This window comes from Temnothorax americanus, unplaced genomic scaffold, assembly GCF_048541705.1.
Source record: "Temnothorax americanus isolate GAGA-0224 unplaced genomic scaffold, ASM4854170v1 Scaffold1, whole genome shotgun sequence".
NCBI lineage: Eukaryota > Metazoa > Arthropoda > Insecta > Hymenoptera > Formicidae > Temnothorax > Temnothorax americanus.
In genome coordinates this window covers 8,931,274-8,947,272 of record NW_027509230.1, presented here as the reverse complement: position 1 = coordinate 8,947,272, position 15,999 = coordinate 8,931,274, and the positions used below count along the sequence as shown (strand labels likewise).

The following is a 15,999-nucleotide window of genomic DNA, read 5'->3' as shown; positions in this document are numbered from 1 at the left end:
TATTAAGTAAACATATATTTATTTTAGTATTATTTGTTTAATTTAAAAAAATATTTTGTAACTTTATAAAAAATTTATTTTATACTTGCAAATATTTATTTAAATATTGGAAATATTTGTTTAACATTTTATTTTTTTGTTTTTAAGTATACAAATTTTTAATTTAAATATTATTTTCTCAAAAACAGCAATTTGTTTTTTAACATGAAAAACATTGCCTTTTTTAATATTAATAAAACAAATTAAACAAATATTTTATTAAATTTACGAACTAAATTTCTTTATTTTAAAAAATGAGATACTTTGCTTTACTATAAACATGCAATTATATTGAAATAAATAAATAAAAACTTAATGGAAAGAATAAGTTATTTTTCTTAATTTCTTGGGCTGCGTTCGGAAACGTCACCCGGGTATACACGGGTATACTCCTTTCTCCTTCTAACTTGCTGAGATAGAAAGAGAAGGGAGTATACTCGTGTGCACTCGGGTGACGTTTCCGAACGCAGCCTTGCACGGTTCATCTTTCCTCTTTTTTTTTTCACGTTGGAAAAAAAGAGAAAGAATGAACTGTGCGAGACGTTCAGGTAAAACGAACAGGTTTAACCCTTACATGCCCCGTAGGGTCCAGCGGACCCCAGGCCTTTTAGAATAAAATGTTTTCAAATGTTCTTGCCAAAAATGGAGCTCATGCTCCCATTGATGATAGTTGAGTGATTGACCTACCCGTTTGTACACTTAGCAGTAGGAGAGTAGTGGGGCGGCGGTGTGGTCTAGTGGTAGAGCGCCAGACTCGCAATCTGAGGAACCAGGTTCGAGTCCACTAGAGCCATGTAACATAAAAAAGTTTTTTTCCGAAAAACCGCGCCCTTCCGTGCAAGATGCGAAGAAAACTGGGCTCCGTCTTTCGGAAGACGTTAAGCCGTTGGTCCAAAGGAGGAAACAGTAAGGTAGTGGATGAATTGGAAGTTAGGGTTGAGTACGTCTCTTCAAAACGCCCTTTAAGGCCCCTTGGGGTATATAAAGTAAAATTCTTTATCCTTTACTAGACGATATTAATGCATAAATATAAAAAAAACATTTTGTTATTGTGTTCTACTTCATGTCACTGGCTGAAGCCAGAGTAATTTTTATAGGTACGGTTTTAACTGAGCACGATTTTATCAGACCTGGTCACGATATTATCAAACCAGTTTGATAATACCGCGTTTTCTTACTTTTTGAAAAATTATTAATATTTCAGTTTGTGTTTAACTTTCAAGATTATTGATGCTATGATATATGCATGGATAGCCAAATAAATGACCTATCTAAAACTGCGCAGTTTGTTTTTTTGAAGCATTTCTGAGCTTAGATATACGCTTTACGCTTCGGTTTTTTAGGGGCTCGGTAATTGCCAACTCAACTCTCCCCTACTCAGTTTACTTAATTTTTTATACTATGTTGAAATTGAAATTTTAACAATATAAGCATTTTATTCTTTTTTCTAAGCCTTGAACAACATTGAAAAAAAATGTTATAACTAAAGATAAAAAAATCAATGAGTAAGGAGACATTTTTTATGCTGGGGTCTTTTAGACCCCTCATGTCATTTACGAGATTCTTGAGAGGTGTGGCATTTTAGGGTTAAGCATCACGCAATGCACCTGTGCTGGGGAAATGAATGCTGGTGAAGGAGACTGAATGACCGTGAGTCTCACTTTTACCGCAGTATTAAGCTGGAACGCTCGGCGACAACACGTGCGCGCTTTACAACAGTGAAACAGTAAAAATGGAACATATTAACGATGGTAAGACAAGATTTTGAACACAGGTTAAACACACGTGGAGAAGAAATAGTTTTTAATCAAAGTAATGGATTTTTCAAGGAGTAAATCTTATTGTTAGATGAGAAAAGTGGTCTTCAGAAAGTTTCGATTAAATTATTAATAATACAATTTCAATTGAGTGATCGAAGTGTCTTGCGTTATACAAATAAGTGCAATAGTATCTGAGTTTATATTCAAGGCATATTTCGTGTCATCGATCTTTATTTATTTCGCCATTGGAAGCAAAAAGTGAATTCTATAAACCGACAAATAAATATTTATTGATTCTTGCCTCGTGACTTTAAGATGGACTTCTGTGCAATACAGTATCAGGAAAAATCTGACTTGGCGACAAATCTGTTTATTGAAACACATTCTCGAAATTTCTACTGTAGGGATATATAAAGGCAAAATATGAAGCAACACAAAAGTACCTAACCTTTTCTTTCCCAGCAACTCAATACATTACTCACCTTTGCACATTTACTTTACATTGTTTATATACTATTATTTACATGATTACTTACACATTAATTATATAAAGGCTGTGTTTCAAGAATTCACTGTCAGTGCTGAAAATCTATAGTGCACACATGCTATAAATTTTGGAACACAGTTGTAAATAAAATAAGCTTCTTAGCAAAAAAATTTAAGAGTTGACTGTACTGTACTAGACCTTGCACTGAACTGCACAGCAACAATACATGATTATATTAAAACAAGCACTCTTTCATAAAGTTATCAATCACCTCAATTTAATTATGTTATTAACTATATCATATTTCTACATCAAGAACTACATCATTCCTTTCAGTTGACATTAACAATAACAACATATTAAATTTTATATTTTTAGATATCTCAAAAATAACACATTTACTTCTCCAGTAAAAAAAAAATTCCAGTAAATTATTAAATAAATATATGTTACAAAATTGTTTATTTAAAACACGAATGAAGAACAGCAACGCGCGATGATTCATTTTGTTCGTATTGACAACGAGTAACATTAAATCGAGTGAAAGCATTTGCTGAGCCAGTGCTGAAAATATCCCATTATTTTACTCGTCTTTCTCTTTCACAATCAGAGTTCAGTGACGCTCAACATAAAATCATTCCCGTGTTACTGCGTGACGCTCAACATAAATCATTGCTGTGTTTATCAAGTTATTAAGATAAATTTTAGTTATTAAGATCAAATCATCTAAAGTAACAAAAACTTGAATAACTAAAGTCATACGTTGGTTTGTGCAAAAGTTGATGCACGAGAAAATTCTGCAGTATCTTAAATTAATTCGACACATTATTTTGCAGTTAGAAATATTCAAATATAGTCATCAAAAAGTATATAACTTAGGGGAGACCGGGGCGGAGTCGTCACTACAATTATCTCGAAATTTGTATGTTGTATGAACTCGCCACACTCAGAAAAAAGTGTAGCAATGCTACGCTTTTACAATATTAATGCATTAATATTGTAAACGTTACTTATCATGAGTTTCTAATATTGATTTCTAATATATTTCATGAGCGATTAAACTTAAAATCTGTGTCCGGGGCGAAATCGTCACCAAGCCACCGGGACGAATTCGTCACTGTGACGACTTTATCCCGGTAGTTTCACTCTATTTTTTATTGCAAATGTAAGTCATTGTATTTCTTAACGGCAAGAAAATGGTACGCACACGTACCATTGCAAAACGACTCCCGTCGATAAGAAGCAACTCAGGAAGGCAGTTCTTGCGGTGAAAAAAAAAAGATAAAATTAAGACAAAAGTAGCCGCAAAACAATTTCGAGTCCCGAGAACTACGTTGAACGACTGGCCGAAGAAAAATAATGATAAAATAGCACATTTGGATGACGTGGCCATACGATATCATAGAGGCTTCGGGCGAAAATCAAAGTCAAGGAAGCAGCAGTGGTCGGATTCCGACGAGGACGGATAAGATTGGGGACGATAACGAGGACGAGATTGGATAATATGTGGCTGCGTGTGCTCAGAGATGACAGAGAACAAAGCATTTCGTGCAAGCGTAGGGCACAGTGCGTGCGCTTTTCTTTTGTAATTATTTTCCGCCATCGTGTTTTTAATTAATGTTTCCATTTTTATATTAAAAAATAATTAATAAAATGTATCCTATCATTTTTCATGTGCGGAATTATGAATTTTTATTTAAAATCCAGCCCGAGAATGGAGTGACGACTCCGCCCCGGCATTTTTGACATTTCAATTTTTGCATCTTTGTCATTTTTACTTTATACCGGTTGAACAAAGCGATGTAGACCAAAAATGCCCTTATAAATTTTGTAGCCAAGGGTTCACTCTTTACAACGGTATACCACATTTTACTAAAATTATTTATTTTGTTGTTAAGAATCGGCATCGAAAAAATAGTGACGACTTCGCCTCGGTCTCCCCTATATTAATTACCTGTTAGAAATTACCAATTAGAAAAAAATTGACCGTGCCGAGTTGAGATAATTGAAATCAAAGTTAATAATTTTTACATGTATCTCAAGTACAAAAACGGCTTCCGATATTATGTTTCTAATTGTAGCAATCAAACTACTCTTGCGACTTTTATGAAAAACAAGAAGACGATAGAAGAGACTTGTAAAAATATACTTACAAACATACAAGACCTTTAACCGTCTAGTTTCGAAGTAATTGATACTTAAAGTACACAATTCCTGATACTAGCGGTGAACGCATATGACAACTAACCTTTGAAGTGAACCTAATCTAATAGCACACATTAGTATCTATATATTCCATATACACATATGAGATTCTTAAGGTCCGTTTTCACTCAGGTCGAGATGTAGGCGACATCATATATCGGAATCGCCAACATCGTATATCGTAGCCGCCTACGTCGTGTAACGTGGTGGCCTACGTCGTGTAAGATGGTCGTCGACAACGTGTAACCATGGTCGCCGATATCATGTAATCATGGTCGCCGTCATCGCCGTTATCGTATATGTATAACATAGACATATACATAAGACGCAATTTTGTAAAGTAAAAGTTAAAGTAATAAGAGTAATAAAAATAAAGTAATAAGGGTAATAAAAAAAAAAGTATTGAAAAATATATAAAGTAAAAAAAATATAGAATATAAAAAATATGGAAAAGACAAGCGTAAGTAAAAAATTAAATCTGTGAAAAGTATATAATAAATACAGTAATAATATATGTATACTTGTCAGTAAACTTTTTTAATTTATTTAATTTATAAATTAAAAAACAAAATAAAGATGCATTTCAATATATATATATATATATTTTTTTTTATATTTTTTATATTCTATATTTTTATTATTTTATATATATATATATATTTTTCAATACTTTTTTATTACTCCTATTACTTTATTTAACTTTTACTTTACAAAATTGCGTCTTATATATATGTTTATGTTATACATATACGATAACGACGATGACGGCGACCATGATTACATGATATCGGCGACCATATAGTTACACGTTGTCGGCGACCATCTTAGACCCAGTTTCACAAGTGTCGGTTAACTTTAAATCTTAGATTAATTCACTCTTTGCCTCTTTCTAACGTCCCCCTTAGAAAAAGACAAAGAGTGAGTTAATCTAAGATTAAAAGTTAACCGACACTTGTGAAACTGGTCCTTACACGACGTAGGCTACCACGTTACACGACGTAGGCGGCTATACGATATACGTTGTAGGCATTTGTCATTTGTCTATCATTAACTTTTTGACAGTATTTTCACGGACTAACTACCTTAGAATTGTAAATTATATGATTTTTCAAATTATCTGATTATTTCCATTATTCCGTGTATAAATATGTTAACGCATTGCAGTTCAAACCAAGACGGTAGAGGAACATTTTAAACTAATCCTAGAGGATAACAGCGTGATCGATCCAAATCCACGCGATGTAACATACAATGATCTCCCACCCTGGTACAACAAAAATATATATAAAGGGTAAGTATCTACGTTGATTTAAGATGTTAAAATTTCAACATATCGGTAATAATATTTACTACGATGATTCATGAAGTAAGCAAGAAAAATGTATTTTTTTATTAAATATTAAAAAAACACCACAAACATGGAAAAGATGAATAATATATTTACAAAAATATGATTATAGAGCTAATGAACATTTTCAATCTTACAATTAGTGCTACGTTCAAAATATTTATATTCTTGGATAATTATAGTGCTATGTTTTGTGTATAAACATTAATAATTTAAAACTTGAGAAAATTTTAGGATGTTCTGGTGTATCAAATAATGTGTATATTAATATAATGTGCATGCAAGTTAACGTTTATGTATGTATATATACATATACATACATACATACTAACAGAAAAGTCCAGGAAACTGCCTCCAGGCACACACACACACACACACACACACACAGGAATATGTGTGTGTGTATATATATACAATATATTGTATATATATACATACAGGATGTCCGGTAATTTTTGACAATGTTGAAGTATAAAGATAGATTGGCTTAAACCGAAAAGAAAAGTTACGTACCATTTTGCAAAAATCGCAATAGTTATTACGTTATTAACTAAAACGTCTGAGCGAATGAGAGCATGAGAAGCCATATGCCGGACTCATTGTCAGTAGGCATGTAGGATAGTTACATCTCTTAGACGGTGTCGTATGTCACGTATCGCTCATTGCGTTATTTATTTATATATATAATTTATAGTTTATAGCGGTATCATATGTCGCTCGCTGCTCGCTGCGTGATTCTCGCTATCAGATGATGCTCACACCCTTCAGCCTACCGTTTTCCACGCGCACATTGGTTCAGACGGTTTAATTAATTACGCAATAACTATTGCGCAAAATGGTACATGACATTTCTCTTAGGTTTAAGCCAATCTATCTTCATGCTTCGGCATTGTCAAAAATTATCGGACCCTGTATAAACCAGATATTTATTTCCAATAGTACCTACACAATAATCTTTTTAAAATAAGCATTGCCTATTTGATTTTCATAATATTTTAAAATATAACATTTAATTTTAGAGGTCAAAATTATTACAAGCGAAACATGTTATCGATAACAGCGGCAAGCACAGTAGGACTTATTATAGTATTTGCAGTGGAGACAATACTAAAGGTATTAAAATTTTATATATTTTACAATATATACATTTGTTAAAATAACCATAAATAATTTAGTTTTTGTATAATAATCTATAGATTCTTTATTTTTTCATATTTTGATGTAATCGTAATCTCAGCATAAAAAAAATTTGTTGCAAGAAGTAAAAATATTATTTATCGAGGTTTTTTTTGTTCCCTTAACAGGTGCTCTTGTGCACAAAACGAAGTAGTTCGACTTGTTCGGCTTTTAAGAGATATGTAGAAACTGTACAGCATCTACACAACATAGCTACGTGCGATCCAGCTGATACCAATTCTAAGTAAGTTTTTTCACATTATATAATTATTACTCGTATTTCCCAGGTCTTTATTATTCACGATAAAAATAAACCACAAGTAATTTATTATTGAAACGCAATCACATCTCTATTAATATATAAATTATGTATATGTAAAGCACGTTTGAGATTTATACACAAATAAGAAGAATAAAGAAACTACTTCACATAATGATTTTACTTGATCTCTTTAAGGAGGTTCGATGGCTACAACAAAATTCAGAGAGTTTCATGAAATTTTAATATGTTGTTCTGGAATGCAAAATAGAATTATGTGAATTTTTTGAGAATTTTTCACCGTCCTGTTTTGAAAAAAATCTACTCCAAAAATTTAAAAAGTACAATTTTTAGATTAGATTTTTTGTAAAACAAGACGGTGAAAAATTCACATAATTCTATTTTGCATTCCAGAACAACATATTAAAATTTCATGAAACTGGCTGCATTTTTAACATAGGTTCTTATGGGAAATGACATATTGCATATACCTTCACCTAAATCTAATGTAAAAAATTGTGCAAATTAGAAATTTGCACTTGGCTTCCTCATAGAGGAAATTATGTCTTAAGATGCTAATACGGCCCTCTGATTGGCTGATGACGCCTTAAGACTATATCTAAGACGATCTTGGATATAAGGCTCGACTATGAATACCGGCCTTAAAGAATTATATATGAAATTGAAATAGAAAAAAAAAAGACTGAAGAATATAATAAAATTAAAAAATTTTGGTAAACTTTTTTTTAACAAAAATCGGTAATTTTTTTATATTAACAATTTTTATTAATTCTATTATATTCTTCAGTCTTTTTTCTACCCCTATTTCATATATAATTCGTTAAGATTTGGTTGATCAGTTCTGGAGTTATAGAAATTTCTGTAAATTTGGCACAGACATACATACATACATACATACATACATACACACATACCGACATTTTTTTAAATGCAATATTTCGACGTTTTAGAACACTCTGAACATATTGACATTAAAAACTCAAAAAACAATCTTTTCTCTTTGGTTTCTTCTACCCTTATTTTATATATAATTTTTTTAAAATTGGTTGATTAGAGCCAACTTTATACGCAATCAAAAGTTCATATACGAATTTACGAAAACAAAGCTTTCTCTATGAGGAAGCAAAACAGATAAAAAAATAATATCACATTCAAATAATTAATAATATTATATTTATATGTTCAATTATTTTTGTTTTAAACTCTTTTCTGATGAGTGTAATTTCCGCAAATATATTTCCTATGTATATAATTGTTGCTGTTTTTGCCGTTCTAAATAAAAATAAAAAGAATTCTCTAAGGAATTTTCTATAGTCTTCGTAAGAGCATATACAAGAGCGTTATCATGAAAACTTCGCAAAACTCGCAAAAATTCAAATGTAGAATTGTATTTAGAAATTTAGAACCGCGCATTATAAAAATATTCTCTGAATTAAGTTAAAGTTTTATCTGAGCATGCAAATTCTTCATGTGAAAAGATATATATTTGCATAAATTAATATATTCTTGAACTCCTAAAATCTGTTAGATGGTACAAATCGATAAACGCAATCCGCTGGCACCATAAAATAGGCACCATGAAATCGAAGAATGCTGGTCATGGAGAAATTACTCAAAGAGACATGGTGCTTACTCAGTACGGTTTCGTGGGATTTATATACAATACGCCTAACAGTTTTGGATTGTCCAATACACTGGAAGAAGATGAAGCATTCAATCATTTCTGGCGCGTAAATGCCTACATGTTAGGAATCTCTGACAGGTAATGTATATGATAATGTTGAAAAGTGTGTGTATGTGTGTGTGTAAAACCTGTTTAGTAAAAATCACTTTTATTCATTACCATCTCTGAATATAATATATTCTATTATACATATGTATGTATAATCTCTAATACTTCAAATTTAGACAGAGATATACATCAATTTTAGAATTATATATATATACATATATATATATATATATATATATATATATATATATATATATTAAATATATGTATTAACAAGTGACAAGCAAAAAAGCTTTGAGACGCGGTTGACGGTGCGTAAATTGACATTATAACAATCTTTAGTTACTAATAATAAGATACATAATCATAAATCGATTGTTTCGGCTCCGCTTTGAGCCATCTTCAGCGATGTGGTGACAATTTAAATCAAAACAATCTCATGTTCTCCGGCGAAAAATAAATGAGTAACTTCAAATTTGATGGTCTAAAAATAGCGCGAGAAAATTTTCTATAAGAAAATCTAAGTAAAACTTGGCTAATGATAATAGTTTATTATTTATATGATTGAAATTAAAATGAGTTATAACTTGAGCAAAAAAAGAAGTAATGTCACTTAATCACCAGCTTAGAGAACGCGAGAATAAGCATTAAAAGTGGTAAAAAAACATCAAGAAACAATATGATTTGTAAGTAGAAAACGCTGTTACAATTGAAATAATGGTGCATTTAAAATAAGACATCCCTGATTTCAAATAACAACCGTCTCATCCGGCTGTCAAACAGTGACTAAGTAAAGTCAAGAAGCAACAAACAAATACACACACACACACAACCCAATTTACTATAGAATATTTAAACGGTATTGTAGGTAAAGGGTTAAAAGTAGGAGAAATTTAAAATTGATAACAAAGGGAATACTAAAGCCAAATTGAATGAAAATTTTGAGATCGCGGATAAATAAATAATTTAAAATAATGATTGTTGTGAAATTAAAAAATAACAGTCTAAAAATTAACGGTAGAGCAGATTATAGAGCTAACTTTATTAGTGTTATTCTTTTTTATCTACAGACTTAATCTGTGTCGAAAAAACGCAAAGGAAACTTCTGAATTATGTCAGAAGCTCAAACAACTCTATGCGACTTATTTAAGTGAAGTTTCATTTGAATTTGATGAAATAACGACACACGCTTTAGATGCCTTTTGGTACATCGATATCACGGCGGATAAAGATTCTTTTATGTCGTTCACTTATAAATTACATGATCTCCCATGTAAGTATTCAATTTTTGTTTTAATTACAAATATATTTATATTTCGATAATTTTGTCATTCTTTTATTGATATCTTTTTATTGTTTTTGAATATTTAATTCTAATTAATATATTGTTGATAAAAATTAGCACTGTTACTTTTATATTAAGCCAGAAATTGTTAAAGATATAAAATATTAAGATATATATTTTTTGTAAGAAAAAATTTTACTAAAATTATTATATGTAACTTCTATTTAGTTTTATATAATGCTTGCTATAATGACAATTACCTACAGTGAAATTAGATGTTTTTTATTTAATCCTTTTCATCAGCATATATATTGATAATATATTTAAAAAATTTTTTGTATTAAAAAATTGAAAAATTATAATTTTTATCGAATATAATTAATGTTTCAGATAAAAAGCTTGGATGGTATAGTTGGTTAATTGCGAAATATCGTCAGACGCTGTTTTATTTGTGTCGTAAGTACTGTACAGATTTGTGTGGCATTTTATTATTGTAATCAATATGGTCCGCTAATTTATTCTCTATCTTTTTCAGTTGTACCTTATATCGGACCAGTAGTAAAAATATATAATAACTGCTTGGTTACGTTTATAATTTGGAGTTCTAAAAACTTTCCTATACTTGCCTGGATGAAATTTGGAAGAAATAACGTCCAACTTAATCTATACCCTAAACACTAATAGCTTTAACTTTGCTGATGATTTACAATATTGACATAGTATAAATATACATAGTAAACTATTCGATATTATAAACATACAGGACATAGGACACACATACACGCACACACACACAGAACATACGTCACTGTGGAGGCTATTGTATTCTTAGTAGGACAAACTGAAATACGCACACTGAGAGACCCAATTAATTGATAGAACCAAAATTTTTTTGTTGGCGAGTTTTGTTTCGTTGAATTAAATCACTTGATTTCTGCAAATAATTAGGTTGTTTAGAGAAACCAACTTCTTTTGTTGGAAAGTATTTTGTTCCCTTAACCAATATTATTTAAATTTGTGTTGTCCGAAACAAAAATTATTGTTGTAGTTGCGATTCGTCGTTAATTTGTAGTTCAACAAATGATTTTTCTCCGTACAACACAATTTACTTTGTTCATTCAAACAAATAGTCCCCGTATTAGGTTGTAGCCAAATTGGATCTTTTGTTCTTTGAACAAAATATTTGGTTTTACATACATATTCTTGCAACAAAATTATTTTGTCTCCATCTTATTATTGTTTAGTGTGTTATTGCGATAAATATTACCACATGCCTCAGTTAACTAGTTTTTTACTCACTTTTTTCTAGCAAACTTTTAAATTGAGTTACGGAACACACTAGATTTAAGTGCAACGCAATAAGATATCTTTCATTTTCTATTACCAAAGACTAATATGTATTCGATTGTGAGAGCCCAAGCTGTGCCAGACTGATTGTACCCTAGTTCATAAGAATTTAATTTTCTTGTTTATTGGAAAAATATGTAATCCTGACAGTTTATATAGTATGCAATAAACAAATTAAAAAAAAAAAACATGCCTCAGTGGTCAAATTGGTACGATGCTCTACACGGAATGAAAGAAATTCCAGGTTCGAACTCTGGCTGAGGTAATATTTTTCACAATAAATTTAATAATTTAATTTAATTTAAATTAGCGGTTTTTCTACATAAGATTATTTCTAAGAGCATACCTAAACCCAATAGTCATATAGAGAACAGCTTTGAATTAGTTAACAAATTAAATGGAACACATATTAATAAGGATTTCACCCTTATATCTTTAGATGTATTCTTTCTATTTACCCAACATACCTATAAATTTAGTAATACAAAGCGTTTCTACTAGGTGGCCGGATATCTCTAATAATTGTCACATTCCCAAAGAAGAATTTTTGAAAGCTCTAAAATTAATTTTAAACTCAACATATTTTATTTTCGATAAAATTATATATAAACAGAAATTCGGTACCCCAATGGGTTCCCCGCTGTCTCTTATCGCTGCCGACATGGTAATGAAGGACTTGGAGAATAGGGCGTTGCAAACATTAACTTTTATTTTATATCGTTTTACTGTAGATATATGTAGATGATGTAGCAATGGCTGCATCAAAAGATTCGATTGACACAATACTTAACGTATTTAACTCATACCGTCCTAGATTACAATTTACGATTGAAATAGGAGGTGAAAAGCTAGATTTCTTGGATGTAACTATCATCAATAACAATAATAACGTCTTGGAATTTCACTGGTTTCACAAACTTACTTTCTCAGGCCGGTATCTCAATTTTATGTCGCAACACCCTATTTCCTAAAAAAGAGGCACAGTAATGGGCATGGTAGATAGAGCGTTTATATTGTCACATCCGAAATTCCATTCAAAAAATATAAAATTTATAATAGACACACTCTTAAAAAACGACTATCTTTTATCATTTATCTTTAACACAATCAATATACTACAATTAAGTCTCTCTTTAATAAATGTACACGCAAAGATGTACAGACAAAATGAACCTTCACCGAGTAATGATAACGAGGAACAACGTATCTGGTTCACTATTCCTTACATTTAATTCAAACATTGCGGAGAAATTTATAAGCGTCACTAAAGATCTAAACGTTAATCTTTCGTTTTTCAGCTAAATGAAATGCAAAATTTTATTAGAGTACATACAGAAAGACACTCTCCCCCCATCCAATCCAACAAGAACGTAGTTTATAAGATCTCATGCAAAAATTGTGATGTTTCTTACGTCGGGCAAACGATGAGACAATTAAAAACCAGAATTTCTGAACATCAAAATCACATCCATAGAAATACTACAACTTAATCTGTATCTGTTATTACGGAACATAGAATTAATTTCGACGAACTAGACAGAGAAAAATACTAGACACAGAAATTTGATATTTAAAGAAATTATCTATAAGAATTAAATTTGTATTTATTATTCAATAATACTGATTAAGTGATTAATTAACCATTAATTAATAAATGTACATAATATTTGCAAATTCGAAGAGGGGGATCACAATTATCACTGTTCCTGTTCCCAGATTTTAGTACAATTTGTTCAATTCAATCCAATTTCTTTCAATGTATGTACATTCGTAAATTTTGCCAACAATATAAACAATTAAACTTTCATTTCTTCCGGCTATAATTCGCAAACAATCATCGTGACGGACCATTGGTTTTTTGTCCTCGTCGTCAAGACGTTAATACTTTGATACTTATATATAAGCATCTTATTTTTTAATTTAATTTAAATTAAATTAAATTATTAAATTTATTGCAAAAAATATTACCTCAGCCAGGGTTCTTTGTGAGGGAAGTTCCAGGTTCGAACCCTGGCTGAGGTAATATATTTTGCGCAATAAATTTAATAATTTAATTTAATTTAAATTAATTTAAAAATGAGATGCTTATATATAAGTATTAAAGATTATTAACGTCTCGACGACGAGGACCAAAACCAATGGTCGAGTCGTCACGATGATTGTTTGCCAATTATATAAAAGTTTAACCCTTAAATGCCACACCTCTCAAGAATCTCGTAAATAACATGAGGGGTCTAAAAAACCCCAGCATGAAAAATGTCTCCTTGCTCATTGATTTTTTTGTCTTTAGTTATGAAAACTTTTTTCAATGTTGTTCAAGGCTTAGAAAAGAGAATAAAATGCTTATATTGTTAAAATTTCAATTTCAACATAGTATAAAAAATTAAGTAAACTGAGTACTGCTATAAGTGTACAAACGGGTAGGTCACGCACTCAACTATCATCAATGGGAGCATGAGCTCCATTTTTGGCAAGAACATTTGAAAACATATCATTGTAAAGGGCTGGGGTCCGCTGGACCCCACGGGGCATGTAAAAGTTAATAGAACATTTTAACTTGATTTGGTCTCAAGAATATACCGTTGCAATAATATCTCTTTTTTTTAACTATTGTGTATACATTTTTTTGGAGCTTTTATGTATACAGAAGTATTTTAAAAAGTTAGGGTATTATTTTGCAACAGCATTTCTTGAGACTAAATTAAATCAAAAAGCCCCGTACCATTTTTCCCTCCGACAAACAATTATCGAGGTATCGTAAGCTAAATATTAAAACAGTTAAAAAGTTTTCCTTGAATATTTAAAAAAGTATGAGGCAAATAAAAATTGTTTAAATTAATTAGTAAAAAAACATTTTAGTAATTTAGTTCAAATTAATTAGTAGAAAAAGATGACACAATAAAAGAATGAGGGTTTTTATTTGAAACATTTTACTTGAGCCCTACACGAACTCCGGACCCAAAATTCAATAAGATCGACTACTGGCTCTCTTTGAACTCTCCACTTATATCGGAAACATTTTTCTTTAAAATGTATTGTTCAAGAGATATTTGAAGTCGTCATTTAAAATGAGACACCCTGTATGTTCTTACGCTTTCAAAGTCATCATTTCCCTTTGATAGGACGATGCAATGATAAGAATTATTTGTAGTAATAAAAATTTTTAAATTATTATTATATATTAGTGTATACATACTGCTTTTCCGAATAAGATTCCGATGACGGCCAACAATAAAAATAAGTACATCAACACCCGCATGATCGCTGTCTGGCAAGTACGATTTATACTTAGGGTTTGAAAATACTCATTGTCAGTTTTTGCGAAGTCCTTCGCCTTCAAGTAAAATTAACTGGAAGCAAATGAAGTAAGTGCGTCTGACTTATTGAAAACCTCCCTTATAAAGCATCGCTGTATCTTATCGTTCCTTGAAAATTATTTCAAAATTATAGTGCAAAATTACTGTTGTTAAACTTTTGAAAGAAGTCATTTTTGTTATCGTGAATACTATATATAACGTATGTATGCGTCATTAAAAAATTTTATAATTTTATTTTTTATTTTATTTCATTTTTATTGTATTTTAATGAAAACAGTTTTGTATAGTGTTATCAATAATATGCTATTCAATTATTATTTACATGTTATCACAATAAAATGTTATTTAATATGTACGTGAAAGATAATTCAACTAACGATAACTCATCTCAGCGGGACCAAATAACGAGTATTAAAATTCTTATACATATATTATACTCTTAAGATGTAGCTGTGAAAACGTTTATTGTTTTTCTATGATATAAATGTATTTTCTACAACTAAACAATTGCATATAAATATGAGATAAAGCTATTAATGACTACCAACTAAAGCAGGCAATAACTACGAACATATAATGCAATAAAACGTTTTTCTCCATACATACTTATTTTTAAAATATTTTTTGTATTTTGATAATATGTGTAATCTATTATTTTGCTTAATTTATATTTATATTTACTCTTTATTTTTTTTTTAGTAAAGATTTTGTACAAAACGCGTATACGGCGCGTTTTTTACCTTTTTTTTTTAATTTCATAATAACTTATTTGAATACGTGTTCGGACTACTCAGAAGATAGTCAAGATGAGAGTAAAATGAGATGAATAGATGAGTTAGACAAGGACCGACAATCATCGACTATCTTCTATCAGCCTATCTGACAAGTAGTTCGGACATGAACCATAGCACGGACACGAACCATATACCATTGGCCACGTTCAGCAGACACAACTGTTGAGTTCGTCTTATCAACACTCTGTGTTGATTGGTTGGTTCTAAAATTAAGAGCCAATCACGTTCG

The 15,999-nt window shown here is 30.6% G+C and overlaps 2 protein-coding genes across 4 annotated transcripts in view; one reads left to right on the top strand and one right to left on the bottom strand.

The window, feature by feature from the left end:
• LOC143895896 (3-hydroxyisobutyrate dehydrogenase, mitochondrial) overlaps positions 1-15,025 on the bottom strand; it is a 29,265-nt gene extending 14,240 nt beyond the window's left edge. The window contains exon 1 of one of the 3 annotated variants that reach the window (XM_077403404.1): positions 14,856-15,025. In XM_077403404.1, the coding sequence (XP_077259530.1) occupies positions 14,856-14,918 (63 nt within the window). In that variant the 5' untranslated portion in view covers positions 14,919-15,025. The remainder of the gene's footprint in view (positions 1-14,855) is intronic. The other 2 variants (XM_077403360.1, XM_077403396.1) reach the window with 2 other exon arrangements.
• Positions 1,636-11,851, top strand: LOC143895920 (uncharacterized). Its single transcript, XM_077403417.1, has 8 exons — positions 1,636-1,790; positions 5,656-5,782; positions 6,859-6,952; positions 7,144-7,259; positions 8,824-9,057; positions 10,098-10,300; positions 10,703-10,768; positions 10,848-11,851. Exons 1-8 carry the CDS (start codon positions 1,772-1,774, stop codon positions 10,991-10,993), a joined length of 1,005 nt encoding a protein of 334 aa, XP_077259543.1. The 5' UTR covers positions 1,636-1,771; the 3' UTR covers positions 10,994-11,851.
• Positions 15,026-15,999: the final 974 nt, after the last annotated feature.